The 20,506-nt window shown below is 42.5% G+C and overlaps 1 protein-coding gene across 1 annotated transcript in view; it reads right to left on the bottom strand.

Moving 5' to 3' along the window:
- The window catches only part of prkci (protein kinase C, iota), a 123,302-nt gene that overhangs the window by 22,624 nt on the left and 80,172 nt on the right, over nt 1–20,506 (bottom strand). Inside the window, exons 5-12 of the mRNA XM_084327913.1 lie at nt 17,096–17,181; nt 14,036–14,173; nt 13,059–13,113; nt 11,555–11,610; nt 6,637–6,813; nt 2,489–2,586; nt 1,440–1,526; nt 1,112–1,247 (exon numbers count right to left, since the gene is read on the bottom strand). Of these exons, the coding sequence (XP_084184039.1) occupies nt 1,112–1,247; nt 1,440–1,526; nt 2,489–2,586; nt 6,637–6,813; nt 11,555–11,610; nt 13,059–13,113; nt 14,036–14,173; nt 17,096–17,181 (833 nt within the window). The remainder of the gene's footprint in view (nt 1–1,111; nt 1,248–1,439; nt 1,527–2,488; nt 2,587–6,636; nt 6,814–11,554; nt 11,611–13,058; nt 13,114–14,035; nt 14,174–17,095; nt 17,182–20,506) is intronic.

A 20,506-nucleotide genomic window follows, 5' to 3' on the forward strand; every position in this document is an offset into this window, starting at 1 on the left:
TTCTATTCACATAACTGCATTTGTGATGGAGCTTTGACAGCTACAGTAACAGTCTATTGCTCGATCCATCTCCAATATCACGATGGACCGTGCCGGTGGCAAAGACCCGAGGGTGGAGAGGATCTTGAATGAATTCCATCATCATATTTATATGTTGTGTGTCTGTCCACTATGTCTGTTACTTTGTTATTCCCCCCCCCCCCCCTATCTATGTAAAGCGACCTTGGGTCTCTTGAAAGGCGCTATATAAAATGAAGCTATTATTATTATTGTTATTATTATCACATCTGAGCGGGAGCTCACAAATAGACTGTTAGTCTCAGTGAAGTTTCAACGGAGGTCATCTATTCTAACCAACAAATTGAAGTAGAAAGCATTTCGTGACCAATCTTATTTGGAAACATGAAACACAAAATAATTCGCTTTTTATTTGAAACAATATTTAATCGCGTTTGGAGGTTGGTGTTTTGCGTCTGCCCCCCCGTGCCAAACAAGCAGGCCAACCTCTTGTTCGCGTGTGAGCCCGTTATAATTACACTACTGTCGCTATTTTATAATGAACTATAATGAATTACGGGTCATACAGAAGTTGAACACTAATGCACAGAAGCTTATTTCCGCCTTGAAACTAATGCAGAACTGAGGAGCGCTTATGCCGTAGTAACGATGTTCTACCACTGGGCGTCAGCTAAGTGTGCTCCGAGCTGTGCGTACACATAAGCACGGAGTCAAGTTCAAGTTGAAATTGATGAATCCCACTCTTTGCTTAGAAATGGTCGTACGCACAGGTTAAGCACAAATCTGTGCGTAAGTCGGGTTGATGAATGAGGGCCCTGGTGTTGGAATAGGGGGATAGGAGGTCTGAGATGTAGGAGGGGGGGTGACCATTAAGGGCTTTAAAAACAAAAAGGAGAACCTTAAAATCTATCCTGTAGCGTACTGGAAGCCAATGAAGGGAGCCATACCTGTACCTCCCCTTCCCCCACGCTGCTATGACGCCCAAAGTTCCTCAATGGGATCAATAAAGGAATATCTCATCAGTCAGCCCAACAAGGCAACACGGTGGAACACACAGACACACACACACACACACACACACACACACACACACCTTGCACATGCCGTAGTCGGTGAGTTTGATGTGTCCCTCTGACTCCAGCAGCACGTTGTCGAGCTTCAGGTCTCTGTAGATGATGCCTCGCTCATGGAGGTAGTTGAGCGCCAGGCTGATCTCTGCCGAGTAAAACCTGATGCGTGGGAGTGAAGAGAACAATGGTCCATTCAGAACGCAGGACACGCTACACTACGGCTGAGCGATAACCATCTTGATCCTTGTTTCGGAGTGTGTGTGTGTCTGTCTCGAAGGCGAGACGATGAAACTGAGACTCTCGTGGGGGGGGGGGGGGGGCGGGGGGCGGGGGGTGGATGTTTTCTTTTACCTGGCGTGCTCTTCTGGAAGCTTCCGCTGCCGCTGCATGTGGAACATAAGGTCTCCCCCGTTCACATATTCAATTACAAAGAAGAGTCTGTGGAAAGGAGGGAGAGATATTACAACATTCTCTTTTTCATTTGTTTTCCACGCTCACTTTCCAATTTCATTCCCAAACTTCCCCTGTGATTTTTCCATTAACGTCATAACAAATGTCCGTGACTGCCTTTCTGCGTGTAACGCATGAACCTTTATTTTAAAAATAAATTATATCAACTACCACAGTCTGACATATTCCACCTCACAAAGCCTGTAACTTTGTGACAAAATTATGACCATGATTTCAATTTTCCATGACTAATCCCCCCAAAATGACAGATATTTTTTTGATTAGATTCAAATGTCTTGTCATCATACAGCACAAGTACAGTACAACGTAAATCAGTTTGGCATCCAACCAGAGTGCAAATGTAACCGTAGCAATAGTGATATACAATGTACAGGTGATTAAACTGGGCATAAAATATACACATTAGTACTACTGAGCAATAGTGCTAATCAGATGTATGTACAGGGTTGTAGTATTAATATCAGGGTTCCCACAGACATTGCTAAATTAAATTCAAGGACTTTCAAGTACTTTTCCAAGCACTATTTTACATTTTAAAAAGGGCATTTAAAAGGATACAATTCACTTTTAAATGCTGTTTTTTTTATAGAAAGAAAATCGGATCCAATATTTATGGCTTAAAACCAATTTCTGACAATTAGTTACACTTTAAATAAGAAAACCTTGATTCAGAAAGATTTTTATCATGAATTAAGAAAACTTTGAATGGGAATGGTTGATTTGAATTTCAAGGACTTTTTAAGCACCTTGTTAAAAAATGTGCCGTTTTCAAGGAATTCCAGGCCTCGACTTTTCTTGGTAAAAAAAAACAAGCACTTTAAGCACTTCAAGGACCTTGTGCAAACCCTGTAATATAGACAGTGATACAGGGCATGCACTCGTCATATTTCAGAATTTCCCCAGAACATTCCCAGAAGCCCTGTTCTCACCTGCTCTCCGTCTGGAAGCAGGAGTGGAGGCCGACCAGGAAGGGGTGATTCGAGGCCTGTTCGAACACGTGCTTCTCTGTTTGGACCCAGTCGATGTCCTGGGACACACACACACACACACACACACACACACACACACATGAATCAGGGGGTGATTCCGATACGGTACCCTTGAACCCTGTCAAAAGCCGAATAAGCACAACGGGGGCCATCGACCGCCTCCTGTAAAGCCTGAGACCGGACTCAAGATGTGAGCTACGGTTGGAAATAAAAAAGGGGCGAGTGAGTAGATGGGTAGAATAGGGACAGGGTTTCCATTGACAGGCAGATGATAATGCGTCTGGACACGGAACACGGCTCACGCCGACTGCGGAAACGGCTGGAGCATCGATCCCAGCGGACACTTGTCAATTTGTCAATCACGCTAAGTGCATCTAATCAAGGCTAACTACTCCCATCGCCGCTGGCTGTAACGCTACACATGTGTACGCGGGGATCAATTTTGATGACACGCCGGTTATCTACAGCTTCTTAAGAGAGTGATGGCTCCGTCCGTCTCTCTCTCTCTCTCTCACAAGGTCCGTCGATTTAACCACGGCGTGTTTCGGATGACGCGTGTGAGATGGACTCTCAAATTGCCTCAGACCGATGTCCCTTCCTGCGGTGAGTAACGGTGATGAGCCGGTAGAGTAACGGTGATGTAGCGGTGAGTACCGGTGAGTAACGGTGATGTAGCGGTGAGTAACGGTGAGTAACGGTGATGAGCCGGTGGAGTAACGGTGAGTAACGGTGATGTAGCGGTGAGTAACGGTTATGAGCCGGTAGAGCTCCACCAGGCGGCGGCCTCACGGTTTGTTCTGTGCGTCTCGTCCTCTGAACATCACATGCTGGACACAGAACAGCACAGAAGTAGGTCAACAAACCTGGGGGAGGCGGGAGCCAGACGCTTCTTCTCTCCCTCTCTCTCTCTCACACAGAGCAAACAAACACACCTACAATATTTAACAAGTGCAGAGACCACCCATTATCTATTATTAATTATAATTACCGGTATGCAAACACACTCGCACAACATACAGAGATTATCCACCGTCTGCAGGAAAGAGGGAAAAAAGCCCAGCTGTGTTGACTAGTCACTAGTCTACCAAGGACAGCTGACAGATAGGAGCCTAGTCACTAGTCTACCAAGGACAGCTGACAGACAGGAGCCTAGTCACTAGTCTACCAAGGACAGCTGACAGACAGGAGCCTAGTCACTAGTCTACCAAGGACAGCTGACAGACAGGAGCCTAGTCACTAGTCTACCAAGGACAGCTGACAGAGATGGTACCATTTGTTCCGGAGAAATTCTGACATTATATTGGTGACAACGAAATGGCTAAGCAGCTGAATGTTCACTGATTGCCATTTGTAGGCAACATGCACAACCCATATTAGGCTGGTATAGTTGCACATGTAAATGTATTCTTCTGACAATGAAAATCAGGAGCTAAGCCAGACACACTACCACTAGAATTGTCATGTAGCCTATAACCTAAACAGTATGCTAGCCTTATTGCCACCTGAGCCAGTTCAAAATGCACCCGAAAGGAGCATATAGCCACAATCCATGGACACCGCTGTAGTGTAAGTTGGATGGATGAAAGAGGATGTAACACTTTGTGGAACACAGCGCCTTTTATAACGTGAGGAGCAAAACATGCATATGATGGGCAGCTAAATGAGCCTAGAAGCATCGCTAGTGAGATGCAGCTGATCATAGTAAAAACCGTAGCCGATAGAGGGAGAGGAGGGGGGAGAGAGATAGAGAGGAGAGAGAAGAGAGAGCAAGAGAAAAAGAGAGCCGCAAGTAACGATAGCTAGCTGACATTACATTAATAATAAATTTCATGTGTAACATCAGTCTACCAGGTGACGTTTACGTTAGCTAGCTTAACTGACTCCAGAAGTTGTTCTGGGGCAAAAACGTATACATCTGTCCGGAGACACAACCACACATGTCCTTCTAACACCTGCTTTTCTTCCTTGGGGCGACTTGCCTGTCTCAGGCTGAGGTCCTTCATACTCTGTGCTGATCCATGTTTCATCTAGTGACGTGACTTGTATTACGCTGCCACCGGGGTGCACTTGTTCATCCCCCCAGTAGCTCCCGGCTGGTGAGGCCCGGGCGGAGTCAGCCCTCGACTGGCTACAGGACGGGTACTGAAAAGGTCTTGCATCACCGAAAACCACAAGAGGTCCTTCATATAGTCCTGATTGTGCGCAACAAACATTAGACCATTCAGCCTTGTAGCTTGCGAGATTTTCTGCGGACGGAGGGATTCACAAACACACACCGGACCAATCACATGCCACCTGGTGGAGATAATGACTCACTGCAGACACCATTAACGGAGGACAGGTCGCCTAACTACAACCTAGTCTTCACCCTAATTAAATGGGCCATATCTATCCAATCTGTGAACGGCAGACTTGTATATGAAAATGGAGGGGTCATACATGGGCCTGAATTAAAGACTTGAGAATCTTAGCTCAGGAGGAGAAATTACAGCAACACTTGTGACATATGGATTAAAATAGGGATTAATGGATTAAAATGTGTTGTGCTGCATTAGCCATAATACATGCTCTTATATTGGCACTTTAACATGCAACCGCCCCCCCCCCACATTTTGTATTTCATCAAAGGTATTTGTATTTCTGTATTTGACAGAGACTCGTGGGCTATGCGTGTTACTACTACCTCATCACTGGTATAGTGTTATCAGAACCTGTTGTATAAATGGCTGCATTTATATAGCGCTTTTATCCGAAGCGCTTTACAATTTGTTCCTCACATTTTACCCATTCACTCACACACCAACGGCAGAGGCAACCATGCAAGGTGCCAACCTGCTGATCGGGAGCAATTAGGGGTTAAGTGTCTTGCTCAAGGACTGCCCGGGAATCAAACCGGGAACCTCCGGATTACCAGACGACTGCTCTACCTCCCGAGCCACTGTCGCCCCCAGGTGTGTTAACTACCTCGTCATCGCTGAGGTAGAGTGTTATCAGAACCCGTTTAGTCTGTACAGGTGTGTTAACCTCTTAACGTGCACTGGCGCGTATACTGGCACTTGCGCACACGTCACGGCACTTTGCGAGCATCTAGCGGCTCGGGGCTGCATTTTCCGCCAAACATATAAATTACCGTTCGAAAGATCTATTTGTCTGTACAGGTGTGTTAACTACCTCATCATTGTTGAGGTAGTGTTATCAGAAGGTGTTTAGTTTGTACAGACGTGTTAACTACCTCATCATTGTTGAGGTATGGTGTTATCAGAAGGTGTTTAGTTTGTACAGACGTGTTAACTACCTCATCATTTTTGAGGTAGTGTTATCAGAAGGTGTTTAGTTTGTACAGACGTGTTAACTACCTCATCATTTTTGAGGTAGTGTTATCAGAAGGTGTTTAGTTTGTACAGACGTGTTAACTACCTCATCATTGTTGAGGTATAGTGTTATCAGAAGGTGTTTAGTTTGTACAGGTGGGTTAACTACCTCATAATTTTTGAAGTAGTGTTATCAGAAGGTATTTAGTTTGTACAAACGTGTTAACTACCTCATCATTGTTGAGGTATGGTGTTATCAGAAGGTGTTTAGTTTGTACAGACGTGTTAAAGGGGAACTATCTTATAAATGGCCTTTTTGAGTGTTTAGCATTGTTTCCTAGCTATGTGAACTTATATTAATATGATCTATGTCTCTAATTCTCATATTGGCGCATTCTTCCAATTCTCCTCTCACAATATTCACCCTCACTGAACTGAGTCATCTGAAAATGTGATGATTTGTGATGTCAGAAAGACACCGCTGCATGATAATGGCGAGGTACAAGATGAGCTGCACACAGTGGTTGGAGCCCAGCCTCAAAACAGCTCGAGATCTTGAGGTAGAAAAATGCTGTTTTTGAGGACTTGATTAGAAATACACAACAATGAATAAAAAAATAAAAAATATTACAGAGGTGTTCCATAGACTCACAGGAATTGTGTAAAAGTGCCCAAATAGTGAAAGAAATAGTAAAATAGTTCCCCTTTAACTACCTCATCATTGTTGAGGTATAGTGTTATCAGAAGGTGTTTTGTCTGTACAGACGTGTTAACTACCTCATCGTCGTTGACCAGCTCCTTCTTCACCACCTTCATGGCGTAGATCCGCTCGGTCTTCTTCAGCCGTACCAGCAGCACCTTGGCGTAGCTCCCCCGGCCAATCACACGCAGCAGGTCAAAGTCGACCAGGCCCAGACTGGACGCAGACTTCCCCGTGTCTCTACTGCTACGTGCCTGGGGAGGGAGGGAGGGATGGAGGGAGGGAGAGAGAAAGCTTAATATCTGTATAAATCACCTTTGTGTGTGTGTCGCTTCAGGAGTGACTCATAGAACAATCAACAATCATTATTCCATCTTACGCTGTCCTGAATCAAAACTTTGAAAATCTTTAAGAGGTTAAATGTAAGCCTAGAAGATACTTATTTGTATAGTAAATATGTATTTTGTAAATTAACGGAGACACGAGACGAGACAAGACACGAGACATCACAACAAACGGTGACACGGTAACTGAAGTAACACAGTGACTTTCCAAGTAGCTTGCTAGTGTTCAATTAATTAAGTTATGAAAATATACCAAAGATGATTCATTTTGTTTGTTTGTTTTTAACTTTCCTTTCCATATTTCCCGCCAGATATGCAGTGCAGCTTTAAACCAGGTACCTTTCTATTCACCATACTTTAAACCAGGTACCTTTCTATTCACCATACTTTAAACCAGGTACCTTTCTATTCACCATACTTTAAACCAGGTACCTTTCTATTCACCATACTTTAAACCAGGTACCTTTCTATTCACCATACTTTAAACCAGGTACCTTTCTATTCACCATACTTTAAACCGGGTACCTTTCTATTCACCATACTTTAAACCAGGTACCTTTCTATTCACCATACTTTAAACCAGGTACCTTTCTATTCACCATACTTTAAAACAGGTACCTTTCTATTCACCATACTTTAAAACAGGTACCTTTCTATTCACCATACTTTAAACCAGGTACCTTTCTATTCACCATACTTTAAACCAGGTACTTTTTTATTCACCACACTTTAAAACAGGTTATTTTCTCTTTAAGCCCCCCCCCCCGCTCCCAAGTGGCCTGTTCTGCTGAACTGTTTCCCCATCTATCCATCTGGCCTGGTCCCAGAACACCCAACACACGCGCTCCCTGAGATAAGATCCCGTGGGCATCGCTCTCTATCTTCCTCTATCTCCGCTGTCTATCTCCCCATCCATTCTGTATCCATCCTCCCAACTCCCTCTCACACACCTCACGCATCCGTCTCTCTCTCTCTCTCTCTCCCTCTCTCTCTCTCACACCGCACGCATCCGTCTCTCTCTCTCTCCCTCCGTCTCTCACACACCGCACGCATCCGTCTCTCTCTCTCTCTCTCCCTCTCTCACACACCGCACGCATCTGTCTTTCGCACGCATCCGTCTCTCTCTCCGGGGCGGCCCGGACCGGCCGTTACTCAGCCCCTGGTGTTAGGAGCTGTGATAAAAGGTTACTTTATTAGCTCCACCATAGGAAATCAATAGCGCACAGCGCTGCAAGGGTGCCTACGTCTGCATGCATCCTATATCACCCCACACACACACGTATAGAGAAGGAGCACGCACTAAGGAGTGAGCACGCACGTGCACACAATGGCAATGTAGGCACACAAAGGGCATCGTGTACACAATCCCAGGCGACCTCTCTCTCTCTCTTTCACTCATACACATACAATTCTAGCACAGCCACTCTCTGCACAGATGAAAACGCACATGCACACACACACAGACACACATGCACACAATTCTAGCACAGCCACTCTCTGCACAGATGAAAACGCACATGCACACACACACACATACACAGACACACATGTGCTAGGGTGACCAAACGTCCTCTTTTGCCCGGACATGTCCTCTTTTCACGCCCTGTCCGGGGCGTCCGGGGGGGGTTTATAAATTCATGGAAATGTCCGGGGTTTCATCGTTTTTCAGTTTCAGTTTCACTGCCCTTTGCGAGCATCTGAAGGCTCGGGACTGCATTTTTCGCCGAACATATAAATTACCGAATTAAAGCGCTATTCGTTGCCGTTCGAATGCCATCTGAATCGCCAAAATCCGTGCCTCGGTTCTCGAGTTACATGCCGATATGTCAGGCGTGCGACTTTTTACATGGCGCGCCAGATTATCACCCCGGACTCCCGGAGAAGCATGCAGCTGCAGAGCCGCAGAGCCAGCGGCGCTCTCAGGGCAGCAGCGCCACCCACCCAATGGCTGAATTGCCAATGGCTGAATTGGAGTATTGCACTGTGCGGGCACAGCTGCGAGATCCGCGCGGGGCCAGACTCGAGGGAGTAAATTAACTATACTTTTGCTCACACAATATCTTGAATTAATGTGTTTATTTATTTCGAACATAAATTGAAAATAAATAATAAAAAACAAGTAATAAACATTAAAAAACAAACAAGGAGGAGTATAGAATGAAGTGTAAAAGTATGTATTCCTACCCCCTTGATTGAAAACTTTATTAACAGATTGCAGAATGGGTACAATACAGTACGGCTCAATACACACAATTGTTAACACTTTGACTGCCATGAAACGTCTTTTGACGTCATTGCGGGCCATGCTCAAGTTGCCGGAGGACGATGTACAGCGTCCTTATATCAATATTTCAAAAATCTGCGATCTGATTCATATGTCCCCTCCGCTGGCCTGAGATCCACCAGCAGGACCCACTGAGCTCTCTGGCGGTTCAGGAGCGCCATCTGGTGGCCGATCGGCGCAATCGCCAAACAGGATGTGCCATAGAGGTTGTGCTAGACGTCCGTAGTACTTCCGGGCGCTCGCTATAGGTCATGGGACTCTGGCTCGTCACGCTACACAGTGATCGATTGGCAATAACTCGATAAACAACATGATTTGGACGTATATACCATTATACAAGCTGGAGATGGACCGGGTAAAAATATATCCCATAATGATAAGATTTCTACTCTACGATGATCGCCCAACGGCGCGCGGAGACTGGGGTGAGTTTCAGCGTGTAACGTTACCGTCTTCGATACTAACTGCTATTATCAACATTTGACCCACATTAGATGATTGGTATAACGCTGCCCACGGAATTATAAACGCCCCCTCGCCCATCCGGTCAACATCAGATGACGTGTAGTAACTTCTAGAAGTACGTCTAGTTGGAATTTTTTATATCGCGCTGATTGCCATCAAACTGTATTTCATCATCAATATAATGCATTTGGGGCTATATATCACGTTCTGGAGAAAGCTGCAGAAAGAGATGAAAACATACTTATACATTAGACCATACTTTACTATGAATATGTGAATGAAAAAGTTTAACGTTGCTACACAATGAACAATACATATAGGACTTTGAATGGGCCCTAATAATGGCAATGTAGCAATAGAATTTAAAAAGTTATAGCCCTGCAAAGAAGGGGACTTTCTCCATAGACAAGTGTTAAGGGGATGCAGACCAGAGAAAGACTTTCATCTTGTTTACATCAGGGTCCCCCATTTTCAATTCATCATAACATATGACATACATGACATACAGATAGACAGTATTCAGTATACCTTCACACTCTATTATCTTATGCAACTCATATTCACTCCACAAACTGAAATATACATACATTGTTGAATGAACAGCCTGTTTCTTGAAGTTAGACTCTCCTCTAAATTGTAACCCCCCTCTCTATAACAGAATTTTTGGATGTTACCCGGGAGTGAATTGTTTCGTGCTTTAAACATGATTTGTGCAGTCTTAAATTCAGCCAGGTTCCAGAATTTCATGGCATGTGATTTAAAAATAGTGTGTTTGTGTGTTCCAGATATCCTACCTTATTGATAATCAAATCAAAATCAAATGTATTTGTAAGGCCCGACAACACACGTTAATGTCCCTTCAGGCCCATGTCCCTTCAGGCTATGGATTTGCAGTGTTTTCCAGCTTATACAAAAAATATATATATTATTTTGGAATATTGCAACTATACTACACAAAAAGTTCAACTCATGTTCAGCCCTATGTTACTCATTAGCACTAAAAGTGATTTTTCTTTATTGTGTACGAAACTTCAGAATGTTATCTTTCAAAAGAGACCAGGCTTATGCATGTGCTATAAGCATAAAGTATAAAGATAAGCTTTGCAAAAAAAGTATGCAGTCCTCAAGTTCAAGTTAAAAAAAAAAAAAATCCACTTTTCTGGGCGCATGTTATGTGGTTACATTTGGGATATTGCAACCACTGCAGAAAAATGTGAGTACACAAGTTCACGTTCAACTCAAGTTCAGACCTATATGCTACTCTATTTCATTAGCACTAAAAGTGATTTTCCTTTTTTGCATTAGTAACTTCAGAATGTTATCTTTCAAAAGAGACCAGGCTTATGCATGTGCTATAAGCATAATGTATAAAGATAAGCTTTGCAAAAAAAGTATGCAGTCCTCAAGTTCAAGTATTAAAAAAAAATTGCCGCTTTTCTGGGTGCATGTTTCCAAGCATATGTTAAAACAATAAAGGCATCTTTGAGTAAACTTTGAGTAGAGATTCAAGATTCAAGAGGTTTATTCATCACATACAGTACAGTACACAAGACATAGTGAAATGAAGGTGGCCATGCCCGCTTCGATTGTGCAAAGTATCATTAAGTATCTCGAGGCTGGGGCCAGCATGTCCTCTTTTTTGGAAATCAAAATATGGTCACCCTAACATGTGCACACACACGCACACAAATCTAGCACAGCCACTCTTGGCACAGATGAACATGCACATGCACAGATACATACATGTACACATACATACACACACAATTCTAGCACAGCCACTCTCAGCACAGATGAACACAGTCACATGCACAAAATGTGAAAGACTGACAGACGGTGAATCACATAACAGCATCTAAAAAGGCTGCTCCCTCCCTCCCTCCCCCTCTCTCTCTTTCTCACCTCTTTCTCCTCTCCGTCGTAAGTCAGGCTTTCTCTGGAGTCTTTGTTTTGAGGGCCTGAGAGAGTGCGGGAGAGGAGGAGGTGACAGACAGAGTGACAGACAGACAGAAGGAGAGAGGAAGGAGGAGAGAGAGAGGCAGGGGGGAGAAAAGGGGGTGAGAGACAGTCACATGCTTTGATCACAGCCCCACGCTGGTTGCCAGGATCACTTTTAAATCAGTCCTTGTGAATCAACAATTACAATACAGGAAGAAAAACACATGTCAAAAGAACTTCATTATCCCTAGGGGGAGAAAATATAATACATACAAAAAGCAGCTTAAATGCGAGATTCCTATTTACATACCGATAGCCTATATCTACAGGAGTCAACAAATACAGTATGTACACACAATGAGTGGGTGTGAACTGTATTTCAACTTATATACCCGAGGGTTGCCTATACTCTAGGCTCGGTTACCCATACTGTACAAACTTTGAACTATTTTGCCTAATGCCTATACTCAATTTATACCTACATAATGCTTTCACTGTCTACAACTGCTCAACACTGTAATGATAATAATGATAACTACTCATCCATACTATAGTCTATCCATATAACGCTGTATGATAGCATGTACAATAGTGCTGTATATTAGGGCTGTCTTAAATACTTCAAAGCTTTGTTCGATGGGCATGGGCTTCAAATATGAAAATAAAATTCGATTATGTTCATTGTGCTGCTTTTATAAATCCTCAAATGACGGCTTACAATATTTCATGGAAGCAAAGTGTTTAGTTTGTCTAAGATTTAAAAAGGTTTAAACTTTACAGCACTGACAAAGTTGAACAAAGTGCTGTACAAGTCCCACAACATTAAAAGAAAATTTAAATTTTTATTTTACCTGTATCACTGTACATATTAATACTACAATTCTGTACATACATCTGATTAGCACTATACTTACTCAGTACAGTAGTACTAATTTATATATTTTATACCCAGTTTAATCACCTGTACATTGTATATTACTGTTGCACTTTAATGTTACATTTGCACTCTGATTGGATGCCAAACATCTTTTCGTTGTACTGTACTTGTGCTGTATGATGACAATACATTTGAAACAAATCTCTCTATATATATATATATATATATATATATATATATATATATATATATATATATATATATATATATATATATATATATATATAGGGAAAGAATGCCAACAGCCTTGCTATCAAATCAAAGTTCAAGTGAAAGCTCAAAGCTCAAGTGAAAGCTCAAAGCTCAAGTGAAAGCTCAAAGCTCAGGTATGAGGTCTCCAAGGTTCAGGTAGTTTATTCTACCGATTAGTGGATAAAACCTGAGGATACTGAATCACTAAATCTTTGATGAATTGAATTGCAGGAAGGCCTATCGCAGCAACTTGCTGATGTTGGTCCACATCAACGAGATGTGGTCTAGATTGAAAATAAGCGTAACGTTTCTCCTTTAAGCAGATATAGAATGTGTTACCTGGCTGGTCGTGGTGGTCAAGGTGAGTAGATCCTGGACCCGGCATGATAGGTTCCTGAAAACGACAGAGCAAAAAGGTCACTGTGTGGATCTACTAAAACACAGCACACCGTGTGCATCTACACATCTCACAATATTACAGCACACCGTGTGCATCTACACATCTCACAATATTACAGCACACTGTGTGCATCTATCTACACATCTCACAATATTACAGCACACCGTGTGCATCTACACATCTCACAATATTACAGCACACTGTGTGCATCTATCTACACATCTCACAATATTACAGCACACCGTGTGCATCTATCTACACATCTCACAATATTACAGCACACTGTGTGCATCTATCTACACATCTCACAATATTACAGCACACTGTGTGCATCTATCTACACATCTCACAATATTACAGCACACTGTGTGCATCTATCTACACATCTCACAATATTACAGCACACCGTGTGCATCTATCTACACATCTCACAATATTACAGCACACCGTGTGCATCTATCTACACATCTCACAATATTACAGCACACCGTGTGCATCTATCTACACATCTCACAATATTACAGCACACCGTGTGCATCTATCTACACATCTCACAATATTACAGCACACCGTGTGCATCTATCTACACATCTCACAATATTACAGCACACTGTGTGCATCTATCTACACATCTCACAATATTACAGCACACTGTGTGCATCTATCTACACATCTCACAATATTACAGCACACCGTGTGAATCTACACATCTCACAATATTACAGCACACTGTGTGCATCTACACATCTCACAATATTACAGCACACTGTGTGCATCTACACATCTCACAATATTACAGCACACTGTGTGCATCTACTAAACACCTCACAATATTACAGCAGACTGTGTGAATCTACTAAACACCTCACAATATTACAGCACACTGTGTGTGTGTGTGTGTGTGTGTGTTTCTGACCTGTATCATCTGCCTGCCACACTCCACTGTCACTAGTTTGTGGCACTTCTTGTGGACCAGGAGTTTACAGTTGATACATTTGTAGCCCTGACGGCCCAGACCCCAGATACGGTCTGTACAGATAGCACAGTGAGCCCTCTGAGAGAGAGAGAGCGAGAGCGAGAGCGAGAGCGAGAGAGAGAGAGAGAGAGAGAGAGAGAGAGAGAGAGAGAGAGAGAGAGAGAGAGAGCGAGAGAGCAGAGAGAGAGCAGAGAGAGAGAGAGAGAGAGAGAGAGAGAGAGAGAGAGAGAGAGAGAGAGCAGAGAGAGAGCAGAGAGAGAGCAGAGAGAGAGCAGAGAGAGAAAGAGCAGAGAGAGATGGAGAGAGAGCAGAGAGAGAGCAATATAGATGTCTTATATTAAAAATACATGTCACAACAAGTCATGCATCCTAAAATTATAAAGGATGGCACATAAAAGTCTGACTCATTTCCATTGTGGTCCTTGGTCTCAGCAGCACATAGCATTTACATAAACATTATCATCATCAGCCTAAAAGTTAAATTTCAAAAGTAAAATACATTGTTAATAAATAGTAATTAATATGTACAAAATGTATAGATCTCCAGAAGCCTCCAGTGAGTTTCATGATCGTAAATGATGCACTGTTCTCATTGGAGCAACCGTTTCTGACCAGTCACATAGTTCGCTCTACTGTGTGTCTGTGTGTGCGTGTGTGTGTGTGTGTGTGTGTGTGTGTGTGTCCCGCTCGTCGTTCAGCAAGTCGACAGTTTTGAGTGAAATAACTGTGAACCAAACAATCACTAAACTCAGAAATGAAATGGCAGCTACCAGTAGGGTGACCAGATATCACGCATTGCGCGTGATTGCACAGCAAAACTGTCTCTTTTCACGCGTCACGCAAATTGAGACCATGTCCCTCTTATTGGTTGTCATCTGCGCGAACGTCCCCCCCCCCCAGCCAATGGAACCCCGAACGCGGAAGTGAAGCTCCGTTGGGGAAAATATACACACAAGCGGGGCCTATTTGAAATCTCCGCGATAGCAAAGAGCTGAGTGACAGACGGGGACACAACTGACAGCTCGTGCGACCCGCCATTAAGAAGAAGAAGACACTGACAGCTGCCTAGAACACACTCGTACTTTAAAAAATGCAGGACACACCAAACAAAAAGAGGAGGTGTAGTTACCGTAGCGAATGGAAAACAGAAATGCCGAGGGGGATGCAGAGAGGGTTTATTGTGAACTTTGCAATAGTTCGTTCTCCATTGGGCATGGGGGCGAATTTGATATAAAACGACAGACAAGCTGAGTCCCACAAGAAATGGGTTACACAAAAAGAGACGTCAAAATCCATGTTCGCATTTCTCCGACCAAAAGACGTTGGACAAGCAGACAAAATAACTGCTGCAGAGGTAACAACTGTTTACCACACTGTCCAACATGCCCAGTCATACAGATCAGCAGACTGTGGTACCAAGCTATCCCCTACCATTTTCCCCGACTCTGACATAGCCAAGACAATGGCCTGTGGTCGGACCAAGGCAGCAGCCATCGTAACCGAGGTGCTAGCCCCTGCTTCGGTGGAGAGTTGTCTCAGAGAACTCAAAACGCCAGCGGTTAAGCCACGGGAGGAAACAACCAAAGGTGTGTTAAATTCATGTGTGTATGAGGGTGTAGATTCCCCAAATGAAATATATTGCAAATATATTAGGAATATAGTGGGAGTATTGCCAATATATTATTAAATTTATTACAATAACAATATATTATCAAGGATATATCCACAATATATTTACAAATATACACATGGTAATTATATTGGTGTGTATATTATTCTATTTCCATATATTATGATATGGTTGGAATGGATATTGCCATATATTTCACAAAAATATATTAATAATATACTGCACACATATTTTTGATAATCACACGCTCAACTTCCTGCAGTCAGAGTGAACTGAATACATTCATTTCATAGCAAATATTGAAACTGAATTGTCCTTTTCCTGCTCCCAACCACCACTGCAAGTCCCCCCTCATCCTTCCTCCCCCCTGCTCATTCCCTGAATCCCTGGACTTGTGAGTTGAGACTTGTGTTACTGTTCCTGCTCTGTTTGATAAGTGATTGTAAGTCTGGGTGGTCATTTAATGTATTTAATTTATTTTTAGTATTATTTATTATTATTATTATTTTGACACCCATTAGAGACAAAAGGAAAATAAAAATAAAATGAATAAGGGCAAAACATATTAGGCTTGTGGTCATTTTAATGAGGACAGTGGCGGATGAGCCTTGAAGGAGGCGACAGGGACAGTCCACCAAAAGGGCGGGGGGGCTGCGTGCTGGGGGGGAGGGTGTCCCACATTGTCCCTCACAAACATACCCTTTGTCCCACATTTGGTTTATTTGGACCTGGTCACCCTAGCTACCAGCCGGATGGGAGGGAGTTGTAGCCCTCGTTTCAAGCGTATGTGTGCTTAGATGTCACGTCAGGAATTACATACATCTTACTCCCGGGACACGAATACAAGTTAAAGAACTAAATCAAATAATGTCATGTTGCGATATACCAGTCCTGCCTGGTTACATGATGCCTATCGCTAAACAGCGGAGCCACCCGTGTGAGGGCCTGTGATGGATGGAGACAGTGTGTGTGTGTGTGTGTGTGTGTGTGTGTGTGTGTGTGTGTGTGTGTGACTGTATATATACAGTCAAGTCATAAATATTTGGACATCAAGACAATATTTGTTTCTTATACTTGTTTTTCCTCCTTCATTTCATTCTGTATTAGACCTTTGTTTATCTAAATAAACGATCCTTTTTGATATAACAGTCCGAGTCAGTGTACGATTGTTCCAACTGCACTGGGAAATAGATAGTGGTGTCTCAGCCAGTAAGCCATGAGAGTTTGAATTCCACCACAAACGATTACCTTGATTGACAAAAACAACACAACGCAGGCGGCAGATATGGCACGGACAGAGGCTGATAACGGTCGACGGCCAGGCTGAACACCATTTTCGAACAGTATATATATGTGTGTGTGTGTCTCACCCTGTTGAAGCGCTTAGCCTGAAAGGCGTGACCACTGGCATAGTAGAGCTTCCTCCACCGTCGTGCTCCGCGCCGGTATATAGACTCTGGGGAAGGAGAGCACAGAGCATGTCTGAGTGATGGTGAGTGATGCTGCTGTGTGTGTGTGTCTGACAACTTCACATTTCCAACATTCATAAACAATGCATTCAGGGTTAATTACTGTATATATATTTTTTTTTAAACTTAAATTTTTATTTAACACTTATGGACATACAACATAACATTTATATTGACATCCATAACTTAACGACATACATATATGGGTACTTTCATGAAATTAAAATTAAACATATCATAAAACAACACTGTTCAACAGACCTAAATAATACAGTACAAAAATCATAAAATAATTGTCATACCCAACATAAATAATAATAGAAAAAACAAACTAAAGCAAAGGTGTGTGACACGGGTTCAGAGACCCCCCTTGAGCTTCTTTCCTCCTTTATCCTTCGCCCTCTTGTGTTGTATTTGGTTCCTCCTCTGTGATGTCGTTTTCGTTCCCCTTGTAATCCTCCCACTTTCCCCATCTTTCTCCAAATTTCTCTTCCTGTAACCTCAGCATGTGTGTTATCCTCTCCATATCCTGTATCTCCTCTACTATTCCTACCCATTGTGCTATTGTCGGTGGGTCTTCTTTGTACCACAGTCTTGTTATTGCTTTTCTGGCCGCTATCAACATTATCTTTATTAAATATTTGTCCCCCCCTTGTATTCCCTCGTGTGTCAGGTCCCCTAAGTAAAGCACCAGTCCCGTTTGTGGTAACCTCCTGTATCCTAATATTCTGATCATTGCCTCCCCTATCTCCTCCCAATACCCCTTCAGCTTCTGACATCCCCAGAATATGTGCGTGTGATTTGCCCCCTCCTTCCCACACATCCTCCAGCATGCTCTTTGTGTTGGTGCATATTTTCCCTTCAGCTCTGGGGTTATAAAGAATCTGATTATGTTTTTCCATCCAAACTCTTTCCATATCCTCGATCCTGTTGTTGAATGTTGCACCTCGCATATGTTCCCCCATTCCTTCCCTGTTATTCCTATCTCTAGTTCTCTCTCCCATTTCTCCCTTATATAATCGGTCGTGTGTCCCTTGCTGGTCATTATAGCCCGGTACAGTGCTGATATTACCCTTCCTTTCCCTCCTTCGTATGCCCTTACTATCATCCTAATTATTCCATTCTGTTCTTCTTCCTTGTCCCCTCTTATTTCTTTATTATAGTAATCTCTAATCTGTAGATATCTGAAGTGGTCCTTGTTTTCTAGTCCAAATTTCTCCTTTAGTTTTTGTTAATTACTGTATCTTTACAGGGAATATCTGTTGAAGTCTGACATATTTAGATCTCCGTCATATATGAAAATAATTCCTGAGTGGGTCAAACTGGCCACGGTAGCCTGCTTGATGCCCTCTCCAGTGTGCCAGTAGAGAGATGCACATTGACTCAACAACACCAGGCAACGGTTCGGCGCTGTCCACGGTGCTGAACTGAACGGTGGAGCGTGGAGAGTCTCTCGATTAAAGGGGAACTATCTTATAAATGGCCTTTTCCAGTGTTTAGCATTATTTTCTAACTATGTGGACATATATTAACACTTTCAGTGCCAGCAGGGGGCGCACAATTTAGTGCTTGAATGCCCACCATCCACTTCAATGTTAGCGTTAATAACGCCTAATCTATGTTTTAAATTATGTGTCTAATCTGCCCGTCGCTTATCAATGACTCGTTTTCCAGTCAACATTGTCGAAGCGGATTGTTTTTTTATCGGTTCATTTTCGTTTTATAGCATTTTGAAAAGCCCTCGTTTTCAAGGAAAATAAAAAGATTCCATGATAATCACCCTTTATTGGAATACCGGTATTCTAGAACGGTAATTTTTCGGCCTATTTATGAATCGTTTTCTAATAAACGCTAGATTATCGATAGTATATGTGTACGTATGCACGCTATATAGGCGATCTGAAAAATCGATTCTCTGATTTCCTCAAAGCCATCGCCCACACACACATAGGGAGATCCATTGTACATATGTCTATACCGAACACTGACCTCATTTTCTTCTTCTAAATTCATGCTATATTATGTTATTATGTTATTTGATACTATCTTGTCTAGCACAGTCTCTGGAGCGTAACAGTAAGAAGCATTTTGTATGAAAGTATTCTGTACTTCTGTATGACAACTATTAAAGAACTTGAACTTGAACTTGAACGCTGAGATCTCAGCGAATACAACTCTGATTATCCCAAGACTTGTAAAATAGATTCCTTACCTCAGATCAGATGTTCTCCAAAAAGATCATTCCAATTCCTGATCGCCATTCCAAAAATCGATCGTTTTTATTGATCCAACGCTACATACTGTAAACACATTCCACGCTGTTCTGATGGTCCACAATGAATCCGATCGGCTCGGGTTACATGCCTGAGAAGTAAAATGTGGATTCCGGATTTTTCTTTTCTCATCCATTTTCATTGAGTCTAGGGATGCTCGATATTGGCTATTTTACCGATACCGATACACCGATATTGTCCAACTCTTAATTTCCGATACCAATATCAACCCCCCCCCCCCCCAAAATTTAATAATTTCAGGTAATTAACATTACATATCTCTTGTTGTGGAATTAAAAACAACATTATGCATACTTTTGACAATAAATAAAATCTGAATTTGTTCTTACTTGCTTGCCTGGGTAAATAAAGGTTATAGAAATGTAAAAAAAAAAAAAAAAAAAAAATTGAAACCCGATACCGATATTTTCCGATATCACATTTTAATGCCGATATCGGCCGATAATATCGGACATCCCTAATTGAGTCCATTCCAAAAGGGTGCATTACCATCTGGGAGACGATAGGGGGCGGTTTTTCACATCTGAGCTCCTGATGGGGCTGGTTTACCAACGGGAGACTCGGTTGATGAAATATGAATTCAGATCGCTAATAAAAAAATAACACGCTAATTGTCGTGGTGGGCATTCAGGCGTCGGGCTGATAACACGTGTTATCACGTGGTGGGCACTGAAAGTGTTAATAGGATCTATGTCTCTAATTCTCAATTTGGTACATTCTTCCAATTCTCATCTCACAATATTGTCCTTCACTCAAGTGAGTCATCTGAAATTTAGCGTATCTGTGACGTCAGAGGTTTCTCATCTGCATAATAACGCCCCCGCCCCGTCTATGCTTGTAGCCAACTGCCAGCCACCTCTCTCTCTGTCACTCAAATCGCATTCTCGTCCTTCACCTCGGCTCCGCGTATCAAAACGGCTTAACATTTTGAGGTAGAAAAATGCTGTTTTTGAGTACTTGATTAAAAATACAAAACAATGAATTTTTTTTAACCTTACAGATGTGTTCCATAAACTCA

Source organism: Notolepis coatsorum, assembly GCF_963971535.1.
Source record: "Notolepis coatsorum genome assembly, chromosome: 13".
NCBI classification, from domain to species: domain Eukaryota; kingdom Metazoa; phylum Chordata; class Actinopteri; order Aulopiformes; family Paralepididae; genus Notolepis; species Notolepis coatsorum.